The 23485-nt window shown below is 39.3% G+C and overlaps 2 protein-coding genes across 2 annotated transcripts in view; one reads left to right on the forward strand and one right to left on the reverse strand.

The window, feature by feature from the left end:
- Trpc5 (transient receptor potential cation channel subfamily C member 5) overlaps nt 1-23485 on the reverse strand; it is a 259616-nt gene that overhangs the window by 71163 nt on the left and 164968 nt on the right. The window lies entirely within an intron of this gene.
- Trpc5os (TRPC5 opposite strand) lies at nt 19940-20602 on the forward strand. The gene has a single exon (XM_051142248.1). The coding sequence runs from the start codon at nt 20270-20272 to the stop codon at nt 20600-20602; it is 333 nt and encodes a 110-aa protein (XP_050998205.1). The 5' UTR covers nt 19940-20269.

Below are 23485 nucleotides of genomic sequence, written 5' to 3' on the forward strand. Positions count from 1 at the left end.
AAAACAACCCCCTCAAACCAACCAACTAACCAAAGCAAACCAAATCAAGGTATCTTGGGGGCTGAAACCAAGCCACATAGAAGAAAAAAATGTAGGAAAAAATGCACAGACATATCAGTGGTCGAATAGAACAGAGAACTGAGAGCCCTTGGTGCTCCCTCATCTGGCAGGTCCTAAAATGTGGACATTGCAGTGAGGAAAAAGAATAAAAGGGAAAGAAAAAAAAAACCACTGAGAAAATGTGTCTCTGTGACTTTACTGTGTTATCTTACTGGGGTCTGCGGTTTCTGGAAGGTGCTACTCTCTTATGGTCACGAGGAATGAATGCAAACAAACTGAGCTAGATTAGGATAAGGATTCAGAAAGCCTCAGATGTCTTGTCCTGTTACATCGTATTTTGCAGGCTTCATAAATTCCTTGTTATTTCCTTGTGCATCGTCCTACTGATCTGTGGTAAAGTCCAATATACCAGTCAGCATTTGAAGAAATCAATGAAAGAAAACATATGTTGAACTAAAAAGTAAACAGATAAAATCACTTCTAACCCAAACAGTCCAGTGGGAATTTGGAACAAATTACTAGTCTTTTATCACTAAGAATCCATGAAACCGTTAGATATGGGTGACTGCTCATGCTCTGGTCTGGATTTTATCATCTTGTTCCTTCATGATCAACAGAAACCTTCAATATCCTATAATAAGCCAAGTCTGTACACATCAGACCGCCCACTTCCTTACAGTGGGACTGATAGGCTAACTTTACAGGGTTCATAAAGTGCCCAAATGCTAGCATTTACTTAGCCTTGTAAAAAGTACAGAAGGCTTGTTGCTGCAATTCTACCCTAGCAGCTATCTTTCTTCTTAACTGTGAATTGAACATCCAAGCTCTAGCTAAATCTTGCATAGATGGGAACACTTCCTTCCATATCTGTTACAAAGTTATTATAATGTATGAATGTCTTTGAAAAGTATGGATCATGTGACTGGGTGGGACAAAAATGTACTTCCAGGTTGGGTGTTACAAAAAAACACACCCTTGGTTTCTTGAGGGATAACTGCTTCCTGTGTCACACTACAAACATGGCTGGGTGCAGTGGAGTTGGACGCAGTCTCGTTTCCTGCTGCGGTGGGGTAAGTAAGCTGGGGTTATATTCTTGCTTTTTCTATGCATGATTCAGAGAGTAGCCTGAAACTGCAGACTTGCGGAGGTAAGGGCAGATACAAATTATGGGAGTTCAGGGCTACAAGGAGTATAGAACTGAATTTATCCTTAATGAAAAGTGACTACAAATTAGCCAAAGCCTGAACAGTCTTGAATTAAGGAAAGTACTCAAACTTGGGAACTCAAAGTACTTAAGCCTAATTAAGACCTACTTAGCCTACTTAAGAATAAAGTCCAACCGTACTTAAAGTGTAGATAGCATAGTTTAAAGTTTAGTCATCTAGTTTAGTTCTAAATGAGTTCTACAATATTGCTAAGATTTTAAAAAGGACATAGGGCCATCAGCATAATTAAAATATGTTTAAGTATTATTAATATGTACTGGATATCTTTATTTAGTTAAAAAATTGTTTAGCCAGGCACGGTGGCGCATACTTCTAAAATTCCAGGCCCTGGGAGGCTGACAGGGCAGAATGCTAAGTTTGAAGCTACTTTGATACATAGCAAGTACCAGGCAGCCGGGGCTACATAGCAAGATTTGATTTCAAAGAAGAGGTGGGGAGGGAGAGAGAGAGATTCTCAGGATTTAGTTCAGCGGTAGGTTATTTGCCTTATGTATACAAGACTGGGTTCTGTCTCCAATACCACAAAGAAAAAGAAAAAAAAAAGAGGAGGAGGAGGAGGAGGAGGAGGAGGCAGGCAGGCAGGGTGGCAAATGCTTTTAATCTCATCACTTCAGGTAGCAACAGGGGCAGGGGAAGGGACAGTGGCATTGGGGAAGGGGCAGGGGAAGGGGTGGGGGAAGGAGAAGGGACAGGGGAAGGGGCAGGGGAAGGGGCAGTGGCAGCAGAAGGAGGAGGGGCAAGGGCACGCACGAGAAGGGGCAGGGCAGTGGCATTGGGTAGTGACGTCGGGCAGTGGAAGGGGAAGAGGCAAGGGCATGGGAAAGGGTGGGGAAGGGGCAGTGGCATGGGGAAGGGGAAGGGCAAGGGGTTGGGGAAGGAGAAGGGACAGGGGAAGGGGCAGGGGAAGGAGAAGGGACAGGGGAAGGAGAAGGGACAGGGGAAGGGGCAGGGGAAGGAGAAGGGACAGGGGAAGGGGCAGAGGCAGCAGAAGAGGGAGGGGCAAGGGCACGAGAAGGGGCAGGGCAGTGGCATCAGGCAGTGCAAGGGGAAGAGGAAAGGCAAGGGCATGGGAAAGGGCGGGGGAAGCGGCAGCGGCAGCCACAGGGACAGGGTCAGGTGGCACGGGTAAGGTGAGGGCTATGAGCAGGGGCATTCAGATCTAAGTTTGAGACTGGTTTAAGTAGTTTGTTCTAGTCCAGAAAGGGCTACATAATGAAACCCTTTCTCAGAAAGAAAACTAAAAGCAAAGGAACAAACAAACATAAAACAAAAATAGATAAAGGAAACCCCCCAAAAAACCAAACAAAAACAAAAACAAACAAACAAACAAACAAACAAAAACAGAGCAGGGGCAGTGGTATTTGCCGTTATTCTGAGAGCAGAGGCAGAAGCAGGCAGATTTTGGTGAGTTTTAGCTGGTCTGTTTAGTAAGTTCAAGGCCAGCCAAGGCTACAGAGTGAAACTCTGACTGCTCACCCCATCTGCCAAAATGTGCAGATAAGGTAGCACATGGGCTTTAATCTCAGCATTTAGGAGGCAGAGGCAGAGACAGGCAAATCTGACCCTGTCTACGCAGTGTTTTAGTTCACCCAGAGCTACATACTAAAATCCTGTCTCCAAAAGCAAATAAAACCTAAAAAACAAAGTAAATCTTAGGATTTTAGACTAGTTTAGATCTATTCAGTGTCAATACCAGGAAAGCCTTAGTCAGTGCCCATTAACTGTCCAGTTAAACCCTTGCTAGAGCCTTAATGTAATTAATCTCTGAGTGTCATGTAGTTAAATCTCAGCAAGTTCATAAGCATAGTCATAGTCAGCTTAATTAGGACTTAGCTAGGACCTAAGTTGATTAAGATATAATAGAGTCTAGTTAAGGTATAGGTAGGTTTACAGCCTAGTTAAGGCTCAGTCCATATAAGGTTTTGATAGTATTTGTTTTAAGTGTTTGTTTAAGGGTCAGTCCATATAAGGTTTTGATAGTTTTAATTTTGTTTTTAAATGTGTGTGTGTGTGTGTGTGTGTGTGTGTGTGTGTGTGTGTGTGTGTATGTGTGCACATGAGCGCAGGTATTTGCAGAGGCCAGAAAAGGGCATTTGATCCCCTGTAGTTAAAGTTAAAGGCAATTGTGAGCCATCTGATGCGGATGCTAGGAACCAAAATTGGGTCCCCTCTAAGAGCAAAAACCAATCTTAAGCTCAAGGCATAGCTAAAGCCACTGATTTTATTATATCTTAGTTAAGTTTGGACATTCTCTGCATACCTTATGTGGCCGTAGGGCTTAATAGGGTTCTGGCTTGACCTAAACTAGTGTTACACACTCCCTCAGCCTTAAATGGACTCGAATACTTCAGGAGGCCTAGGTCATGCCTAGAATTCATTTAGACTTGTTTACATCTTAAGCAAGCTTAGAATTTGATAAGTCTTAACAAAGCCAGTCATTGCTGTCAGTAAGACTACCATTAAGCACTAGTCAGGGTTTATGCCTAATTCAGGCTGGTTAGAGCCCAGCTAAGCTCTAGCTAATATCTCAGTCTATTTAAGCTTCATTAAGAGTCTAGTTGAGCTCTCATCAATGCTAGGTCCAGGCACAGTATAGCCAGATCCTTGCAATGTCATTAAGCATAGTTCAGTAGAAGTCAGAACTTAGACTTAGCTGTGTCTATATGAAACTTAGGACTTACACATTGCCTAAGACTCCGTATGACCTAATTAAAGTCTAGTGCACTCAGTGAAGACATGGTTATGTACTAAATGTACTTACAATCTGCTCAGAGTATCATTAGCCTTGTCTAGAAGCTTAGCATTGTTAAGGCCTGTCGAAATCTTATTAAAGTATGGCTGAGGCTTATGTCCATTTAAGAGCTAGGTAGCTAGGTTAAGATCTCTTTAGAGTTCACGTAAATCCTAGGTTGTTACAACTGCCTAGATCAAGCTTGGCTAAAGTCAGGGTATAAGACTATGTTGGTCTTAATAAGAGTCCCTTTACTTATAGCCAGGTAGTAAATTTAGTCAAGCTTTAATCAAAGTCCATATAAACCATACTGAGGGCCTAAGATTAACTAAGTCTGAGGTATAGAATACTTAAGTCCTAGCAAGTAGATTAACATTGTTTAGTTCTATTACAGGGTGGTTAAGAGGCAACAAGTGCCTAAGACTAGTTTAATATAGAATAAAATCTATTTCAAGTATAGTCAGGGCCTCAGCCTATGGAAATATGACTGATCAGGGTCCAAAGAATGTCTAGCTACTACCTAAGTCTAGTTTAGGTTATAGATCACAATTAATCCCTGGCCAGGGTCTAAGCCTTGTTTAGGTATATAGAAAGACTAGTTAAGCTCTATGTAAGAAATAAGCCTGATTGTGGTTTATTAACATCTTAGTTAAGACATAGCTTGGGCCTCAGCCCCATTCAGATATAATAAAGTCCAATTTTGGTCTTGGCAGAGACTAAGCCTAGTTAAGGGTTAGCTACAGCACATTTAGGATATAGCTAGTGCAAAAGTCTCACTTAGTCCTAGTTAGAGCTTAGTTCAAACATACCTGGGATCTAATGCTAGTTTAGATTCTGTTAGAACGCAAGTTGTTCCGGGTTAGTTAGACTAGACATAAGCTCTTTTGAGTAATAAAGATAGTTTAAGTCTAGCAGGAACCCAGATAAACCTGCTCCCAGAAAGTAAACCTATTAAGTGTTTGATATTTATAGTGTAATTGCAGTGTTACAAATTCAAAAATGTAGTTTAGTTCTCCTAAGAGTTTATTTAAAGCCTAACTAGTTCATAAATACAGTTTCGTTCTCTTAAGGATTTAGTTAACATTGTCTAGGGACTAAGCCTCATTGAGCTGTAAGTAAATCTTGTTGAGTTACTAGGCCTCACTTTAGTTACTTGTTAGTGCGTAGTTAAAAATCTTGCCTGTGCCGGAGCGTAATTCAGCCCTATTTCAGTTAAGCAATAGTTTAGTTACAGTCAGGTATTAGTTAAGGCATAACCTGAGTGTGAATGTAGGAATGGCTATAACATAATTAAGTTTATTTAAGGTATGGCTAGGGCCTTGGCATAATGAAGTTTCAATTGGGGCCTACTTGGAATCTAGCTGACATTTAAGCCTAGTTTAAATATAATTAGAAACCAGTTATGACAAAGGCAAAGCTTAAGCTTAGTTTAGTCTAAGTAAGAGCCTAGTTAGTTTCTATTTCTAACCTTATTATCACCTAGGAAAGTCCTAGAAGTCACATAGTGCTATTGAATTTACTTTAGATTTAAGCAGGCATAGGTATAGCTACAGTCTTATTAAGCTGTGTTAATTTCTAGGCAGAGCTTCAAGGTAGTTAAATATTAGATTTTACTTAAAGCCTAACTAGTAACTGGGCCCAAGTAAAGTCTGGCCAGAGCCTGGTTAAGGCCCAAACCTGGATCAGGCCTAGTCACCTCAGTTAAGACCTAGGCAGAGCATTTGTTTACTTAAGTACTAGTTAGATTTTGTTCAAATCGTGTCAACTCCATTAAGGCACAGTCAAGACTCTAGACATACTTCCAATGTAGTCACAGTATAATTAGCAGGGCCTCAGCCCCATTAAGATCTGTCAGAGTCCTATTAGGGGATAGTTAAAGCCTCATTCTAGTTAAAAACAAACTAATTTGGTTTAAAACCCACTTATATTATTTTTTATGTACTAAAGTGTAGTTGTCAACTTTTGGTGTAGTTGCATTTTAAGTAGCTCCAAATAAAGACAAAGTCTAGTTTAGTTCCAGTCCAGGCTCGTGTAGTGCTTGCATGACTGGAGAAGGGTTAAAGGCCAAATGCTAAGTTTTAGACAGAAACTACGGCAGGGCCCACACCCATGACTATCCTGAAGACACAGTCAGAACCCAGTTAAGTCCTATGTAAATCTTCTTTAAGCTACACACAAAGCTGAAGATTACTTCAAGATTATCCATCTTGATAAAGGCGTTTCTGAGTTATGATTAAATTGTAACATTATTCTGGCCTAGTTGAAACCTAGATAGCCCAGTTAAAGCCTAGCTAGGGCCAAAGCCCACTTAATACCCCCGTCAGGACTGAAGCTAATGTCTAATTAGAAGCCCAGTTTCTATTAAGCCTGGTCACAGTCTTGCTTAAATACAGCAAGGGTCTAAGACAATCTTAAGGGCTAGCTATATAAGTTAAGGCCTAGTCCGAGCACTGAGGGTCTAGTCAGGGCAGAAAGAAGTCCAGTACAAGCGTCATCAGTTCAGTTAAGATTCAATCAGGCTCAAGCTGAAGCTTCGTCAGGGTTCAATTTAGGTCAAATTTGAACCTAAGACATTTAAAGCCCTAGCCAGCCCTATTAAAGTTTGACTAGGATGTAAACATAGTTTAGGCTCTTCAGGACCCACTTTAATCCCACCCAGGTCTAAATCTCAGTTGAGATCTTGTGAAAACTTTGTTAGTCCTTGAGCCGGGCTATAAATCTCGGGAAGGTGTTGTGAGCGTCTTTCTGGACTAAGCACTCTGACACCAATGAGAGTGGGAGAGAGGAGCTGCCTTCACCTGTGCGCTGAAGCCAGGATCCTTCCAGAACGCCTCCGTGCCAGGTCCAGTTTGCGATCTCATTTTATACTCTAAAGCCACAAGGTGGGGAGAGCAATCAATTGATAGTTTACAGAAGCTTGCGTGGCAAGGCAGCTTTTTGTTTTTAAAGGCATATTTTAAAGCTGACAGGTTTAAGCTTTTGTGGCCCGGTTGTTACGGGCAACAACTCATTGTTTCAGCTACTTCTTTGGGTCTTTCTGTTCCAGGTGGCAAGTGAAAAAATCATGCTGGAAATGGGCAGTACAAGTAGTGGTTTAAGGAAATCTAATAATTGGTCTTTCTGCCTTATTCTACTTCCTTTCCTCCTCTCGTACCTTCACAATGCCTTATGAGCCTCTCTTGAAGAAATGCGTTGGTATGCCTGGTGTATCATTTGTATTTTTTTTTTTTAAATGCTTTCATTCTCGTTTTGATGAAGCTGGCTGGGCAGGGCTTTAAGATTCATTGGCGGAGTCAACCAGGGTCTTCACATTGTCTACATTGCACTTCTTTGGCTCTCATTTGTACCCCTAGCCTTAATCCTCTCTAATAACCTTTGGGGTTCTTCTCAAGTGAATCTTGGCCGATTAGCATAAACGCATCGGTGCTCATTTAAAACCATGTCTATGCATCCCTTTTCAGAGGTAATCACATCTAATCTCCTACAGTTTGGGAGGGTCATTGCTGTCAACAAATCTATCTGATTTTGAATAGTGGCCATTCTCTCCTGAACAATAGTTAAGTCTTCTTTGATCTGAGGAGAGAGCTGCCTGTGTTAAACTTATTGGATGGCCATTGTGGCAGCCCGGTGGTCTTGGACCCTGTCAGCGGCATTCCCAGAAGGACAGGTAAAAGTACAGGAGTTCTCTTATTTCTCGAATCTAAGGGATGTAAGCATTGCTGAACTGCACTTCCTGGGTATGCATGTAAGTCAGGAGCCAAGAATACCAGCCTGCAACTGTCACATTCACAGCAGGTGTAAATATCCTAGGGCCTGGCAAACTGTGTACCATTAAGAGGACCTGCTCTATTAACTTGTCTTGCACTGCCCTCTTCATTTCCTGCAGATTGGGCTTCTCCTAGGATCTGACCAGGTGGTTGGTCCAGTTAAACATGTCCCATTTGTGTTGTTAGTCGTCAGGCTTTGGTTAGTCATTCCTCCTCCAGTATAGGTAACTTGGCCAGCGCATGATCATACCCAGTATCTGACCCAGAGACAGGTCTGTTTGGTAGAGGAGCTCATGCTGCCATTTACTGTAGTCAGCACTTTGAGAAGGGGAACATTGGGACAGAATTAGGTGGCTTTTTCTTGCTTACCTTTGTCCTGTTTACAGACCGGTTCAAGGGCCATGTGGGGGCCCAAGGGCTTAGAGTCTTAACTCTGTTATCATGTGCCATCATGCTGACTGGTGTAAAAACAAACCACAGGATCCTTAGGAGGTTCTTATGCCTATGCCAGACCAATCCATCCTGAGGTCCTGGCTTCTATACATGAAGGGTCTTTCCAGAGTTAATTTCTGTATTATTACTTCCAGGATTCCCCTCAAGGCCCTTTGCAGTCTTAACAACTTGTTGATGAGTGGGAGTTCCCTTCTAGGCCTAGTGAAGTTAAGGTGTAGCCAAGCCTAAACCTAGCTATTTCCTAATAGAACCCAGTTAGCCTAATAGTAGGTCATGCTTGGTTAACATCTATCTATTCAGAGTATATTTAACACCTTGCCAGGAAGCAGATCAGAGAGAGAAGGCCCATTCAGAATCTAATTTCAGATACAGAAAGAGTTTGAGCCTGCAGAGTGGTTCGTTTGTTCGTTCCTTCTTTCTTTCTTTCTTTCTTTCTTTCTTTCTTTCTTTCTTTCTTTCTTTCTTCCAAGAGGTGTCTTAGTTACATTCTAATTGATGGCTAGGTAAGGCCTCCCAGGAGTCCAAGACTAGTAGAGGTCTACTCAAGGATGAGGTAAGGCTAAACTAGGCACTATGTCTGCTTAAGGCCAGTTACATCCTATTGATGGTCTCATCCAAGTTAAGGTTTAGTGATGACTAAAGTGTTCAAATTATTCAATGTTGCCCAAGACTTTCTTCATTTAATGACAAAAATCCTGAGTTCTGTAAAAGCTTTAATTCATGGAAAAATCAGTTTGGTTGGCCACCTCAATTGAGTTTGTTTTTATTTTTGCCTAGAAGTATATGGCTTAAAAGAGACCTTTCAAAAATTCTCATTCAATGATTATACCCACCCATTGAGACAGGTGACCTCACAAGTTTAAAAAGAGTTCTTTCCTCAAGGAATATCAGAGAGAGAATGTTGAAGTCTATATGAAGTTACACCATACACATTCATGTTTTACCTAAATTGTTAGGATATCATCCTAAAATTAAAAATTGTCTAAATTACAAAGGTTAGAGTTGTTCAGAGACTTATCATATTTATTTCTTATAAGGACTGAGAATCATGGTAAGCTTAAGGGAACTTTCAAGGTAAGAAAACATTTAAGATTGAACAAGGGAGTCTCTCTGTCTTCAATGTCCATCTTCCTTAAAAATGTCTCTTTCCTCCACCCTTCCTTCTTTGCCAGTGACAGATGCTTCTGTACATGCATGTGTGGCTGAGGTTGCCATGCCTTCATGGTACAATGGTGTTTGCATCTATGTCTATCACACACTTATCAATTTGTATTTATATTGACACTACTGCTTTCAGTGTAAGGTTTATATAAGAAACTGCTGTTGTACTATGGCCATCAGAGCTGACATGACAATTGATTTAACTTTCAGCCATTTGATTTACTGTAATTTGGGAAGGGAGATAGAAGACAAATTTTTGGGACAGTTACTGTATACCTCCCTGTATAGCAACATTCTAAGACCCAGATCCAGCCATTCTTCTTTGATGCTGTGGATTTAGCTGCCAGAAGACACTGAAAACTTTGCTTGCCTTTTCCTGGCTGTGCCATTTCTGTCACCTCCCGTGAGCTTACCAGGGACCACAGGTATTTCTATTGAAAACTTTGCACATAAATAAAGCTATATCTTCCACTATGTTATCTCGAGGACAAAATTAGTTGCCACCCCTGCAGAATGCAGCAGCATCTGAATGAGATGCCAATGGTAGCAATATGCCAAGCACGAAGTATCTTGTTCTTCTCCTGCCAAGTAAATACCAGCTTCCCCTGTGCGGTGCATTTAAAAGGAAAGTTTCCACCCTTCTTGTGTGGCAGTGGTAACGGGAAAAGCTTTTAACATAGGCAATTAGTGGCACAGTGGAGTAGACCATTGGGATTTACTTTAGGTCAAAGATACTTACTTGTACTCCAATTTTGTAGTTTGTGCTATTATGTTCTTGTAGAGAACTGTTTGATGTAATGTAGCATATAAGAGGAAGGCAGAGGGTTTGGAAAAAACCAACTGATTCATTGCACTGCATAGCCCGGGTACTCAAATTGTTATTTTCTTTCTTGGAGAGAATGATGATGGGACTCTGGTCTTTGGATACTCACTTGGCAGTTCTACATAGAAGGTCTACAGATGATTTTATTCCAACATATTAGTAAAATATGTTATTAGGCATTGAAGCACTGGATATGCACAGCGTATATATCTATCCTAACAAGGAATTTGGAAGACTTTTTCTTAATGATTAGGAAGTTTGCAGTTGGCAGCTATGGAAAGAACAGGAACTCAGGTTCCAGCTTCTACCACTTTCCAGCTGTGCACCTTGGATTGTTTGGCTTGTGTGGGTTTTGATTTTCTTAAATCCATGGTGGAGATTAGAGCTCCCCTCCATCCCCATGTTACTCTATCGACCTCACAGTAATTTGAAAATCCAATGAGATGCGATGTGAAATATGTTTGGGTTTCCACTCTCTCAGGTGTGCAATAAATATCTTCATCAGATAGGACTACTGTAGGTTAATGTACATGAATGTTCTTGATCATGTGGTTCTGAGAATGAAGAAACTGTAAAATCCTGAGATGAACTACTGGGCAGAGTCATGGAATCATATTTTGAAGCCCCTAAAACCAGAAAGGCACATTTTTGGGGCAGATGGTGTAAGTACATTTTCAGGCAGAGAGGAGGACTGTATTGTTTCTGATTATTTCTGTTGGTAAAATGCATGAATGAGGCCTCTCTTGGACAGCTGGCATTTGCAGAAAAAGAAAAAAGGCCAGAACTCCAGGGCCCAATCTTGTACTTGTCAGATGTGTTCTTGGAGTACAGAACAAAACCCAGGCTGGAATGGTAAGGAGCAAGAAACATCCTGTTTTTATCTCTTGTTGCTTAGACAAGCCACATAGGAATATTTGAAAGTCTGAACTAGTTTTGGGGAATTCTTGGTAGAAATACAGTAAGAAGCCTTCATCATCTAGCAAGTGCATTCCCCTTACATCTTTATCAAAGTCGAAAGTTGTTACCTGAAGCTATTTTTAGTTATGAGATGAATTATACCTCTATTTCTTCCTTCCAGGTTTTGCTAAGCCTGCAGCTATCTTCTCTCTCACCTCCCAGGAGTCACTAATAGTGGTCAGGATGCACCACCCATTACTTCCTGGATCCTCGAATTTCCCTAGCATGGTTAAAAAGCTAATATTTATAAGACACTTATTATAAAGTGGGAGCCATTTTATTGTCTTTCACAAAATAACTAATGTAGTTTTTCTGTTATCTTTATTCTCCAGAGAAGGAAATTAAGGCAAATGTAGTTTAGAGAAACATTCCACTTAGCAAAGTTAGGATGAAAATATGAGTCTGTTTGGCACAATGTGTTGCCCTTTTTAGTCACTATTGTCATTTGGTGTCTGCTAAAGAGACTATTTTTTTCCATCAAAAAACCTTCACAAGTTTTCTTTTCCCTCTCAGAAAGCTGAGGGACAGAACCCCACCTTTTCTTATCATGCTCAGTTCTGTTTCTATTTCCCTCATTTTCAGCCTTTTCTTCTGCACTTGGCACAATTTAAAGGCTAAACCTGTTTCTGGAAGTATTACATCTTTTTCCTGGGCTCTCTGGAGACTCCTATAGCTACTAAGCTTCAGAGACGAGCCCGTTTATATTTTCCCAAGCCAAGACAAGGTTACTGGCCCCAGGATTGAATCCTGTTCTGAAAGAATGTGTGCCTGTCTAAAAAAAATAACTAAGAGGTATTTTTGAAATATTGCTTCCCTACCATGATTATGCTGTTTTTCTGGAGGGTAAGCAAGAGTATAAGATCACCTCTTCAGGAATGAACAAACTAGAAAGAGGAGGAAAGAAATTCAGAAGAACTTGCTTGAAATTGACTACAATGGCATCACTACTCCACTTATTTTGGTTTCTGTTTTGAATTTTTCATGTATTTTTCAAGAATAGGCATGTTTAGCTCTTCAGCTGTGTACTTCTTTCCCTTTTTCTTAACAAATGAAAGATGATTCATGGGCATTGCAAATGTCAGGTCTTATAACAGGCAAGTGCCTTATTGCACGCAGTTATTTCTAAAGGCAATGATTTCTAACTTTAAAAAGTGGGTGTAGGGGTAAATTCTGTTAATTATTTTCATTGTATCTTCCCAGAGATGCTCCTACTATATAAAAATGATGGAATAGGTCTTCTTAATGTTTCCCTGGATGTGGGGAGGGCAAAGAGAAGTTACGTGTGTCCAAAAGTGGTTTTAAAAATAATAGCTTCTTATGAATTCTTTGAGAATTTCATAGACCATATTTTGAATGTGTTTAACCTCTCAACTACTCCCCTCACCACACTCAAAAGCCTCTCATCCTGTCGCACCCAACTTTGAGGTTATTTATTTACTTTTCTTCTTTCCCTACTGAGTGCAGTTTGTGTTGCACAAGACTTGCGTGGACTTCAGACAAAATCCCAGCACAGAGGGCAGGGTGGTGTAATTCCACCACCAGCTGAGGAACCATTAACAGAAGTGTTGTTTGTTGAAGCATTTAAATTAAATGCTTGTATCCAACTAGCACTGCAACACTACAGAAGGGAGCACAAATAAAAGGAAGGAAAGAAAGAAAGAAAGAAAGAAAGCCCATTTGTGAATATAGAATTGGCACCTGTTCTCACCAAAGGCACATTTTAATCACTCCCATATAACTTCCTCTGTTCCCCTTGGGTATGAAGTAATTTACTTTTCCTGCGGCAGGGAAGCTTATCGACTATAAAGACAGGCCCAGAGGATTTGAATTCCTTTGCTCTGTTTCTGTCCCACTGTTAGATACTTATTACCAGATTTCCAAATGGAAGAAGTGCCAAATAGCAGGCCAAGACTTTCAATTAGAAAGAAATGGTTAGTTTTCTTTAGTCATGCCGCCTAAAGTGAGACAAAGGTGCAAAGATTCAAGATATAGGTTAGATAACATCACCTTTACTCGGGCTATCTTTCTCAGCTACTTATAAGAGACAAGTAAGTCACATTGCATCAATTAAAGGCTGTCTGGTAATCAGGACCTCTTGCCTTTGCATCAACACAAAGGTGAGATCCACACCAGGCAAAAGGACCCTTTTCTGAATATTTAAGTTCGATTTCCTTTGACTAAATGATAAGCTTGTCGTATGGTGCTGACAACACTCATTGTTGTAAATTTCATCTAAATGAAATTATGGACTGTATATTATACTTTTATACTTCTGGCTTCTTTTGACATTCATTTTACATATATTCTGGTAGATGTTTATACTCTTTAATTTGGTTATGTACTTAGTAGCAAATCTACAGGTTCATGAGATAGAGGTAGACTTTCCTTTAGTTGATAATGGTCCAGTAGTTTTTCAAAGCAATTGTAAAGCCAACACATTCACCTGCAATTGTATGTCAGTTCCAATGGCCCCATTGTTCTGTTTCTGAGTATTAGTTCTTTCAGATGTACCTATTCTTATGGGGTTTGATATATCTCCTTGTGGACTGAATTTGCATTTCTTTGATGAATAGTGACTAATACCTATTTGTGTACTTCTAGGTCATGTAAAAATCTTCTATGAAGTAGTAGTTAATTTCTTTTGTCTTGCTTTTGACATTTACATTGTCTTATTCTTAATGGTTTATAGGAGTTTAAAAATATATGCATAGAGTATGTATAAATATTCTATTGGAAATGCTTTCTGAATATTTTTCTACCTGATAATTGACATTTTTACTGTCTTAAGGTATCTTTTGATAGATGAGAGCTCTTAGCTCATTTGAGGGTATATGCGATAAATATTGCTTTCCCAATATCATGAAGGTTTTCTCTTATGGTTCCAGCTACATATTTTTCTTTTATCTTTCAGATTTTATCTACTATTCATTTCAAATTAGTTTTTAGTATTTGATGTATGGTCTTTGTATGTTTCAGGCTTGATATATGGTAGTGTACATTCCTCAATGTTGTTCCTTAAGAGGCCTGTCTCTTTGCATGTGCTTATATATTTAGAATAATTCTCACTAAAGTTGTCCATCAAAAGTAGTATTGAGCTTATTGATTCACTGGCTTCCTCTATGTCTCTCTAACTTCAAAATCTAGGTCCCTTTTTGAGGACTAGGCAAGCAGTGTCTCTGTGGCAATACCCATCTGCATTGTGAGAACTTCCTGCCAAGAGGTCAGCCTAGACCTCAACTAATTTCAGGTAAGAAAAACTAGCCCCACACACTTCAAGCTTCCATTATGCAATTGCATACAGTTGCCAACAGTTATGCTGGCATTTCTCATTCCTTGGTAGGGACCTTCTGCCTTTGGACCAAGGCTTATCTTCAACCTGTACGCAGAATTAGCAAAGGCCAGAGAAAAGAAAATACATGCTACTCTCAACTCACATTAGGAAGGTCTCTTTGCATTTTATACTTGTTCCTATGTTTTCCTTACACCTACTGATTTTGTAACTTCTTCTTCTTCTTCTTCTTCTTCTTCTTCTTCTTCTTCTTGTTCTTTTTCTTCTTCTTCCTCTCCCTCCCCTCCTCCTCCTCCTTCTCCTTCTTTCTTTCTTTCTTTCTTTCTTTCTTTCTTTCTTTCTTTCTTTCTTTCTTTCTTCTTTCTTTCTTTCTTTCTTTCCTTTTTGATCTTTCGTTTTAAGCTTTCTCTCCTCAGGTTTCGTTCTGATCTTTCTTTTTTCTTTCTTTTTTTCCTTTTCTTTCTTTCTCTTTTCTTTCTTTCTGTTCTTCTTGCTTTCTTTCATTTCCTGTATTTCTTTCTTTTCTCTTCCGTTTCTCTGTTCTTCTTCTTCCTTCCTTCGTCTGGTCTTTCTCTTCTTTCTTCTAGTTCTTTCTTTTGCTGTCTTCTCTTGTCGTTTCTTCTTCTTACTTCTTTCTCTTCTTTCGTCTTCGTCTTTCTTCTTTCCTTTCTTGCTTCTTTCCTTTTCTTTTCTCTTTCTTTCTCTTCGTCTTTCTTTTCTTCTCTTTTTCTTTTCTTCTTCTTCTTTTCTTCTTTTTCTTTCTTGCTTTCTTTTCTCTTCTCTGCTTTCTTTTCTTCGTTTTCTTTCTTTTCTTCTTCCTTTCCTTCTTTCGTGCTTTCTTCTTCTTCGTCTTTTCCTATCGTTCTTTTCTTCTTCTTCCTTCGTTTCTTCTTCGTCTTCGTCTTCTTTTTTTTCTTCTTCTGCATTGTTTCGTTCTTTCTTCTTCCTTTCGTTCTTTTCTTCTTCGTTGCTTTCTCTTTCTTCTGCTTTCTTCTTTCTTTTTCCTTCTTCTTCTGTCTTCTTTTCGTTCTTCTTTCTTCTTTTCTTCTTTTTTTTTCTTTTTTCTTCTTTCTTCTTCGTTTTCCTTCTTCTTTCTTCTCTCCGTCTTTCTTCTCTTTTTCTTTTTCTTCTTTCTTCTCTTCCGATTCTTTCTTCTTCTCTTTTTCTTTCTTTTCTCTTCTTCGTTTCTTCTTCTTGTTCGTTTCTTCTTTCTCTTCTTTGGGGGTGTCTTACTCTTCTTTCTCTTCTTCTTCTCTTCTTCTTTTCTTTCTTCTTTCCTCCTATCTTCTTCTTTCTTTTCTTCTTTTGCTTTATGTTCTTCTTCTTCTTCTTTTCTTTCTCTTTCTTTTCTTTCTTCTATTTCTTTCTTTCTTCTTCTTCTCTCTTCGTTTTCTTCTTTCTGCTTTCTTCTCGTTCTTCTTTCTTCTCTTGCTTTCTTCTCTTCTTCTTTCTTCCGTCTCCTTTTTGCTTCTTCTCTTTTCTTCTTCTTTTCTTCTTCTTTCGTTTTTCTCTTCTTTCTTTCTCTTTCTTTCTTCTTTCTTCTTCTTCTTTGCTCTATTTTCTTTTCTTACTTCTTCGTCTTTCTTTCTTCTTTTCCTTCTTTTCTTCTTTCTTCTTTTTTTTTCTCTTCTCGTCGTCTTTCTTTTCTTTTCCTTCTGCTTTATTCCGGTCCTTTTCGGTCTTTTCTTCGTCCTTCTACTTTCGTCGTTCTTGTTCTTCTCTTCTTTTTTCCTTTCTTTCTTCTTGTCGCTTCTTTTCTTTCGTCGCCTTCCTTTTTCCTTTCTTCTTCTTCTTCCCGTTTTCTTTTCTTGCTTCTTGCTTCTTGGTCTCTGTTTTCTCTTCGTCTTCGTCTTTTTTTCTTTTTCTCTCTTCCTTCTTCTTTCTTCTTTGCTTCTTTCTTTTTCTTCTTTCTTTTCTTCGTCTTCTGTCTTCTTCCTTCTTTCTGTTCTTCCTTCTTTTCGTCTTTTCTTTTCTCGTCTTCGTGTCTTTTCTCTTCTTCTTCTTCTCTTCTTCTTCCTTTTCTTCTTCTTCTTCGGTTTTTTTCTTTCTTCTCTATTCCTTCGTTCGTTCTTCTATGTCTGTGCCTCTCTTGCCGTCGTCTCTTTCTTCTCTTCTTCTTCTTCTTTCTTTTTCTTCTTTCTTCGTCTCTTCTCTTTCTTCTTTTTCCTCTTCTTTCTTCTTTTTCTGTTTTTCTTTCTTCATTCCTCCTCGCCTCCTTCTTCCTTACTTCTTCCTCCTTCTATCTTCTTCCTCCTTTTCTTCCTCCTCCCGCTCTCCTCCTCCTTCTCTTCTCTCTTTCGTCTTCCTCCTAAGGCATCCTCCTTCCTCCTCCTTTCCTCCTTTTCCTCCTCCTGTCTGACCTTCCTCCTCCTCGCGTCCCCTTCCTCTTTCTTCCTCCTGCTTCTCCTCTCTTCCTCCTTCTTCCTCCTCCTTCTTCTTTTCTTCTTCCTCCGACTCTCCGCCTTTCCTCCTCCTTCTCCGCCTCCCTTCTTCTTCCTTCTTCTTCCGTCCTCCTCCCCCTCCTCCATCTTTCCTCCTCCTCCTCGTCTTCCTTCCTCCTCCCATCTTCTTCTTCTTCTTCTTCCGCTTTTGCTTCCTTCTTTGCCTCCTCTTCCTTCTTCTTCCTCTTCCCTCCTTCCTCCCTTACCTTTCCATTCCTCCTTCCTCCTTCCGTTCCCTTTCCTTCCTCCTCCTCTCCTCCTCCTTCCTCCTCCTTTCCTCCTCCTCCTTCTCCTCCTCCTTCTTCTGCCTCCCCTCTTTTTCTTCTTCTTCTTCCTCCTTCTTCTTCCTTCCTTCTTCTATCTTTCGTCCTTCCTCCCTCCTCCTCTTCTTTCCTTTATTCCTCCTTTCTTCTTCTCTGCTTTCCCCTCTTCCTTCCTCCTCCTCCTCCTTCTCTTTTCTTATTTCCTCCTCCTCCTCCTCCCTTCTTCCTCAGTCCTCTCCCTTTCCGTCTTCCTTTCTTCTTCTTCTTCCGCCTCCCTCCTCCACTTCCTACTCCCTCAGCCCCTTCCTCCGCCTTCTTCTTCCTTTCCATCCCTTCTCCTCCGATTTCTCTTGTCTTCCTTCTTCTTCTTGTTATTCGTCCTCTCTCCCTCCCTTTTCCTCCTCTTCTTCTTCCTCCTTTTCCGTCCCTTCCCCCCCCCCCTTCTGCTTCCTGTCCTTCTTTCCTCTCCTCCGTCCCTCCTCCTCCTTTAATTCCTCCTTTTCTCTTCCCTCCTCCTTCCCCTTTCCTGTTCTTCCTCTTCTTCCTTCTTCTTCCTTCCCTCCTTCTTCACGGCGTTCTTCCTTCCTCCTCTCTCTTCTCTTTTTCCTCCTCCACTGCTTTCTTCTTCCTCGTTCTTCTCTTCTATTCCTCTCTTCTTTCCTCTGTCGTCTTCTTCGTCTTCTTCCCTCCTTCCTCCTTCCTCTTCTTCTTTCTTATCTTCCTCCTTATTTTCCTCCTCCTCCCCTTTCTTCCGCTTCTTCCCTCCGCCGTTCTTTCCTCCTTTCTTTCCTCCTTTTCCTCTCTTCCTCTTCTTTTCTTCCTTTCTTTTCTTCTTCTGTCTTCTTCGCCTCTCCCCTCGTCCTCTCCTTCTTCTTCGTCTTCCGCTCCTCAATCCTTTCTTCTTCCTTTTCCTCAGCCTTCCTCCTCCTCTGCCTTTCCTCTTTCTTCCTCCTTTCCCCTTCCTCCTTCTGCGTCTGCTTCTCCGTCCTCCTCCTCCCTCCTCCATCCTCCTCCTCTCCGCTACTCCTCCTGCCTCCTTCCTCACCTCTTCTTTCTTTCTTCTTCTTCTTTCTTTCGTCTCTCTCTCTCTCTCTCTCTCTCTCTCTCTCTCTCTCTCTCTCCTCTCTCCTCTATCTCTGTTATTTTTGGTTGTTGCAGGAGCACTTGCAGCCTATTTGAAATCAGAACTCCAGAAATTATTTCGTAGGCACAGCTGTAACCCCTTTGTCTATCTTGGCTCTATCCCAGGTGAGTAGCTTCCAATAATTTGGATAAATTTAGCACATCAGAGGAGGGGGAGCAAACACATACATCTTTGAAACTCCATGAAACAATTGAGAATGACATGGACTCCACAGGAGATTGATGCATTTCTTCCCATAAGAATTCACCCAGTTTCTAGAGCTATCAGGTGAAAGAAACATTGTTAGTTCTGTTCCTGTTTAGGAGAATTAGATGTCATCTCTGGATCCATTAAAGCAAATTTATTAATATAGACACTCAAATGCGTACCCTTTGACATAGATCTTTGGAAGTTAGTCCTGGTCTGACTCCTATTCTACACCATGTGGCTGGCCATAAGTAAGAGAGTTAAAACCTAGTGATTTTCAATTTTTCCAATCATAAGTTCATACAGCTCTCTTGTTGTAAGGATTAGATACACTAGCAGGTAAAATTGGTTTTCTGGTGCTTTATATGTAATGGGCTTTCCTTACACAAATTTGAGAATTTATTAAAATATTCTAGGCATTCCATCTTATGTGACTTATGATTATCAGGTAGGGGATTGATTGGTTACTTAAGGAGAGATGGCATACAGTGAAATGCACAAGCTTTAACACTAGCAATCAATGAAATTCAGCAATTTCATATTCTTATATTACCCTAAACTTTGTAAAAATATCAACACTACTATACATAGTTCACTTATTTATACCTCTCAATTACTTCTCATCTCCCTAAAAACAATTATTCTCTTATTTTTGCACAATAGATTGTCTAGAATTCTACATGAATAGTATATGGTATGTAGTCTTTTATGTTTAGTTTTTTCACAAAGTATAAAAAAATTTATATTAATACATGTTTCTATTAGCAGTTCACTGCTTTTGTATTTATAGCTAGTGTCCTATAATCCACATATATCATCAGTAAGTTCTGTAGCACCACTGGCCTCACGCTATGATTGGTCACCACCATAACCAAATTAACATTTGCATTTCTCATCTAAATCAATGAAGTAACCATTGTTAGCTCCACAGGATTCCTTATCACCAAGAGAACATTTGCTATTGGTTTTTAGTAATATTTTATCTATTTGAGAAGACCATTGAGATGTGGAATCAGTGTTAGTTCCTCTAATAGTTGGTAGACTTATTGATTGTGTAGCCTAATTAATTAAAATAAATGAAGAGCATGTATGATTTATTGCACAATAACATCTGTCCTCAGGATGCAGGGAAATTGGAAACTTTTATGAATTATTAAAAACACCAAAGCACTTAGCAGTTCAGCTATAAATAGCAATGAGTCAAAGATGCTAATAGAAATGGTTAAGGACTTGGAGTGATGAGACATCCTTTCTGAATGGAGATGTTCAGGATCACTATGCAAACAACCTATGCTCATTTTATTCTGCAATCCCTGAGCTAAACTAAATATCATGGGAAATCCAAAGGAAAAGAGAGGCAATAGATCCTCATTAGGTTGTCAACAAGGAAGAACAATAGCTAGAGGTCTTCTTCAACCTCTTGAATAATTCCTGGTAACTGTATCCTGTAGCTATAACCTGCTGTATGGCTAAACAGTCAAAGATACTAATCTTTTTATTTGTCTGTTTCCATTATTAGATCTGACTTTCTGTTTCGTCGTGGACGTGACAATCTGGTGGTGATTGTAATAGATATTCTGTGAGGCTAGCCAACATCAACAGAAAGTTTTGTAGTCCCACAGGACTCATTCTGTACTTTATCACACCAGCTGTCTCAGTTCCCATCAAAGCCAACAGAAGGACCATTAATCAGCTCTACAAGATCCACTATTGTCAAGAACTTATTTTCTTGCAGTAGTATTTTCTCTCCTGAGAAGAGAGTTGAGCCATGGAGTCCGTGTCGATCCCTGCACTAGTTGCTGGCCTTATTGATTGTGTGGCCCAGTTAATAAGAATCGCTGAAGACCTGTTGCAGTTTGTATCACAGGAGCAAGGTGCCTCTGCGCAACAAAATGTTAGAGCAGAAGAGGCAGGAGCAATTGCACCTCCTCCTGAGGAAGATTCCCTACCGGATCTTGCTGATCTTTCCGATTTAGAGTCAATACTTTCAGTAAGAGAAGACGAAGATTTGATCCTGGATATGGATGAAGCAATGATAGACATGAATGACATATATGAGGATATACTCCCTGCAATCAAGGATGATATAGAAAGTGAGTGAGATACAGCCTGTGAAAATGATCATTTTTCTATTTCGAATATTTTCTATTTTGTAGGCTTCAGCAATAAGAGCTTTATTCTAGTTCTGCATATTTTCATTACTAAAATATTTTAGAATAGGTAAGCCTTGATTTTTTTTGGCAAAACCATTTTTTCCTACATTTCAAATCAAAAGACTGGCTTTAGTTTATATAGTTCTTCCTTTACTTATACTATTAGAATTCTCCAGGATAAGACCAAATAATAGCAAAGAAAGGAATCTACCTTAGAATAGAGGAAGGAGCTGATGAACTCTACCACATACTGATGCTCAATGTCACTGCTCTGTGATAAATGGAAATTCTAAGGAAAGTATCCACAGCATACTATTCCAGTGAATATTTTCACATGGATAGTACAACATTGGGACATTGCATCTTAAAGAGAGGGCCTTTAATACAAAGTAAGGTAAATAATTCTGAAAGTGCATCATCTACCAGGCAATAAAAAAGTATAAAGAAGTTTTCCAGATTCACTGGGGCCAAACCTTTGAGAATTCTGGAGCCAAGATATTTCAGTGAAAGGCCACTCTTATAAATGCTATGACTCTTGCTTCAACTCTTTTGTTTGATGGAAACTGAACCTTGTACTAGAAACCAAAGAAAGAAGTTCTAGAATGGCAAGACATGGCCCAACAAAGACTTCATCAATGGAAAGTCAGGCACTTATGTCATCAGCCTGAAGATGATGGTCTACAAGAAGAAGTGGCTGTGCATATCTTCTTGTAGATAACCGAGTTTAAGACAAATAGTTAGAAGGCTTAATGTAATTACCGGGGTTAATTGCATATTATAGTGAGCAATGTACTGTAAGACTATTGCCTAAGCAAATTGAATCTTATTTTCTCAATATAGAAAAGATTCTAGGTATACAAGTGCAGACAAAGAAGCAAATAGGTGATGTGCTGAAATTAACTTAAACAGATTGGAGAAAGCAAGAAGAAATAGTTTATTTTTCCAAGCCAATAGGAAATGTTAATGAATAATAATTATTATAATTAGTGAAACAGTAAGGTTATGTCCACATTTAATAAGATCATTTGACAATAATAATAACAACAAAAGAACTGTATTTGAACCGTAGGGGAAGGAGTATAAATTTGTCAAAACAGAACTCAAATTATAAATAATGGAACAAAATCAGGAAAAATATCCAGAGAGAGGCCACCTGTCTACTATAAATTCTATTTGGTGAGGAATTTACCTGAGAAAGAGCAAGTAAGGCTCTGTAAACAAGAGGGACACTCTAAATGATAGATAGTAATTCAAGTAGAACTCTAGAATATGAGTTTTAGAACAATTCTATACTACATTAGTGAGATTCTGTAAAAACTGTGTTTTACATAGCACAGAACAGCAATTAACTTAAACAGGTTATAACAACAGAAACCTGTAAGTCTACTCTAGACTTTGCAACAAGACCAAACCTTAAACTTAAACTGAACAATAATGGACAGTGTTATTCTTAAATGTCAGAATAAGAAGATGCTGCAAGCTCATAATATGTGGATCTGCTTAGCCTCTTGCACTTCAGTATTTGCCTTGATAGTATAATTATATGTTCTTAAGAACTGTTAAGATGTAACTCCACTTAAAGAAATGAACTGTTGCATCAAGTGTGTTTGCTCTATGGAATGGGATTAGAAATAGAGTTAAAGTAGTAAGCAACAAGCTTAGCAATGAGAAAACTCTTAAGAACAAGAGCAAGTGGGGAGGGTATTTTCAGTAGAGAGAACATTTTAAATTGCTAAGAGTCAACACAGTTGTTTGAAGTGGGGTTCCCTTCTAGGTGAGTTAGTTCATCTGTGCTTTTATGAGAATTAGCCAACCCTAAGATATTGATAGAAGTAGCTAGTTGGTAATTGCCATAGATTAAGAAGATAGAGAGTTCAATTAAAAGGATAGATACTAATAATATGTTTATTGGATATCTCAGATTGAGAGGTTGAATCTCCTCAACGAGAGTGGCATGAGTAGGTAGCCCATTACCCAAGTAGCCCCCTTTTGGATCTTCTTGAGGTTAATTTCAAAAGCAGATTTTGTGTGGTGTAGAGAAATAGAGAAGGAGCAAGGCTCTATATTCTGAGATAAACTTAAACGTGTTAAAAATCAAGGGAGATAAGCTGGGAGATGACCCTGAAGTAGATAGTACAAATCTTATGCTTTAGCTGAAGTATGGAAGCCACTGAAACTATATATCTGCATCCTTATATGTAATGAATTCTTCAAGTTATTAGGTTATAATCACTTATGATCTTTATTGACTACTGTTCCAAAGTGCTTAATTGTTTTTAAGAGATTTTTAACTAATAAAGTTTGATTTAAAAACCAAAGAACTTGTAGTCACCTTCAATTATCTAGTAGTAATGTCTAGGCTACCAAACTGCCAGAAAAGGCCTCTGTTCCACAGAAGGTCACAGAGTCTAATCAATGAGAATGCTGCACCAAGAGTCTGACTCTCTACAGACTTGTCAGATGGTCTTTGAGACGTTCATGAGCATGGTTCTTCATCATTTGTAAAATGAAGATTATACATTTTCTGCTTACTTCTAATGGTACAAAGGAACAAATGAAATAATACAATTTGTAAAATCTTTGGTGTGTCTGACAATGGGTTAGAATAAATGAAATTGTGACATTTCGGAAGGCATTCCATACCAACAAATGTCAGTATGAAAACACCTGAAAATTGAATTGACACGTGAGGATTATTCAATAGTTTGCACCTGTTTCTAAGATGCAACAACTTCCTCATTCTACTATTTTATTTAAAAGTTATAATTTGGAATTGGATTCTGTTCTTTGGAGCATAGTTTTTCACCAAATTAAATTCTTTTGAAAAGCCT

Source organism: Acomys russatus, chromosome X (assembly GCF_903995435.1).
Source record: "Acomys russatus chromosome X, mAcoRus1.1, whole genome shotgun sequence".
In the NCBI taxonomy this organism is placed as follows: domain Eukaryota; kingdom Metazoa; phylum Chordata; class Mammalia; order Rodentia; family Muridae; genus Acomys; species Acomys russatus.

Bases quoted from the DNA above. Each gene is read 5' to 3' on its own strand.
- Trpc5os (XM_051142248.1), top strand. From the start codon at position 20,270: ATGGAGTCCGTGTCGATCCCTGCACTAGTTGCTGGCCTTATTGATTGT.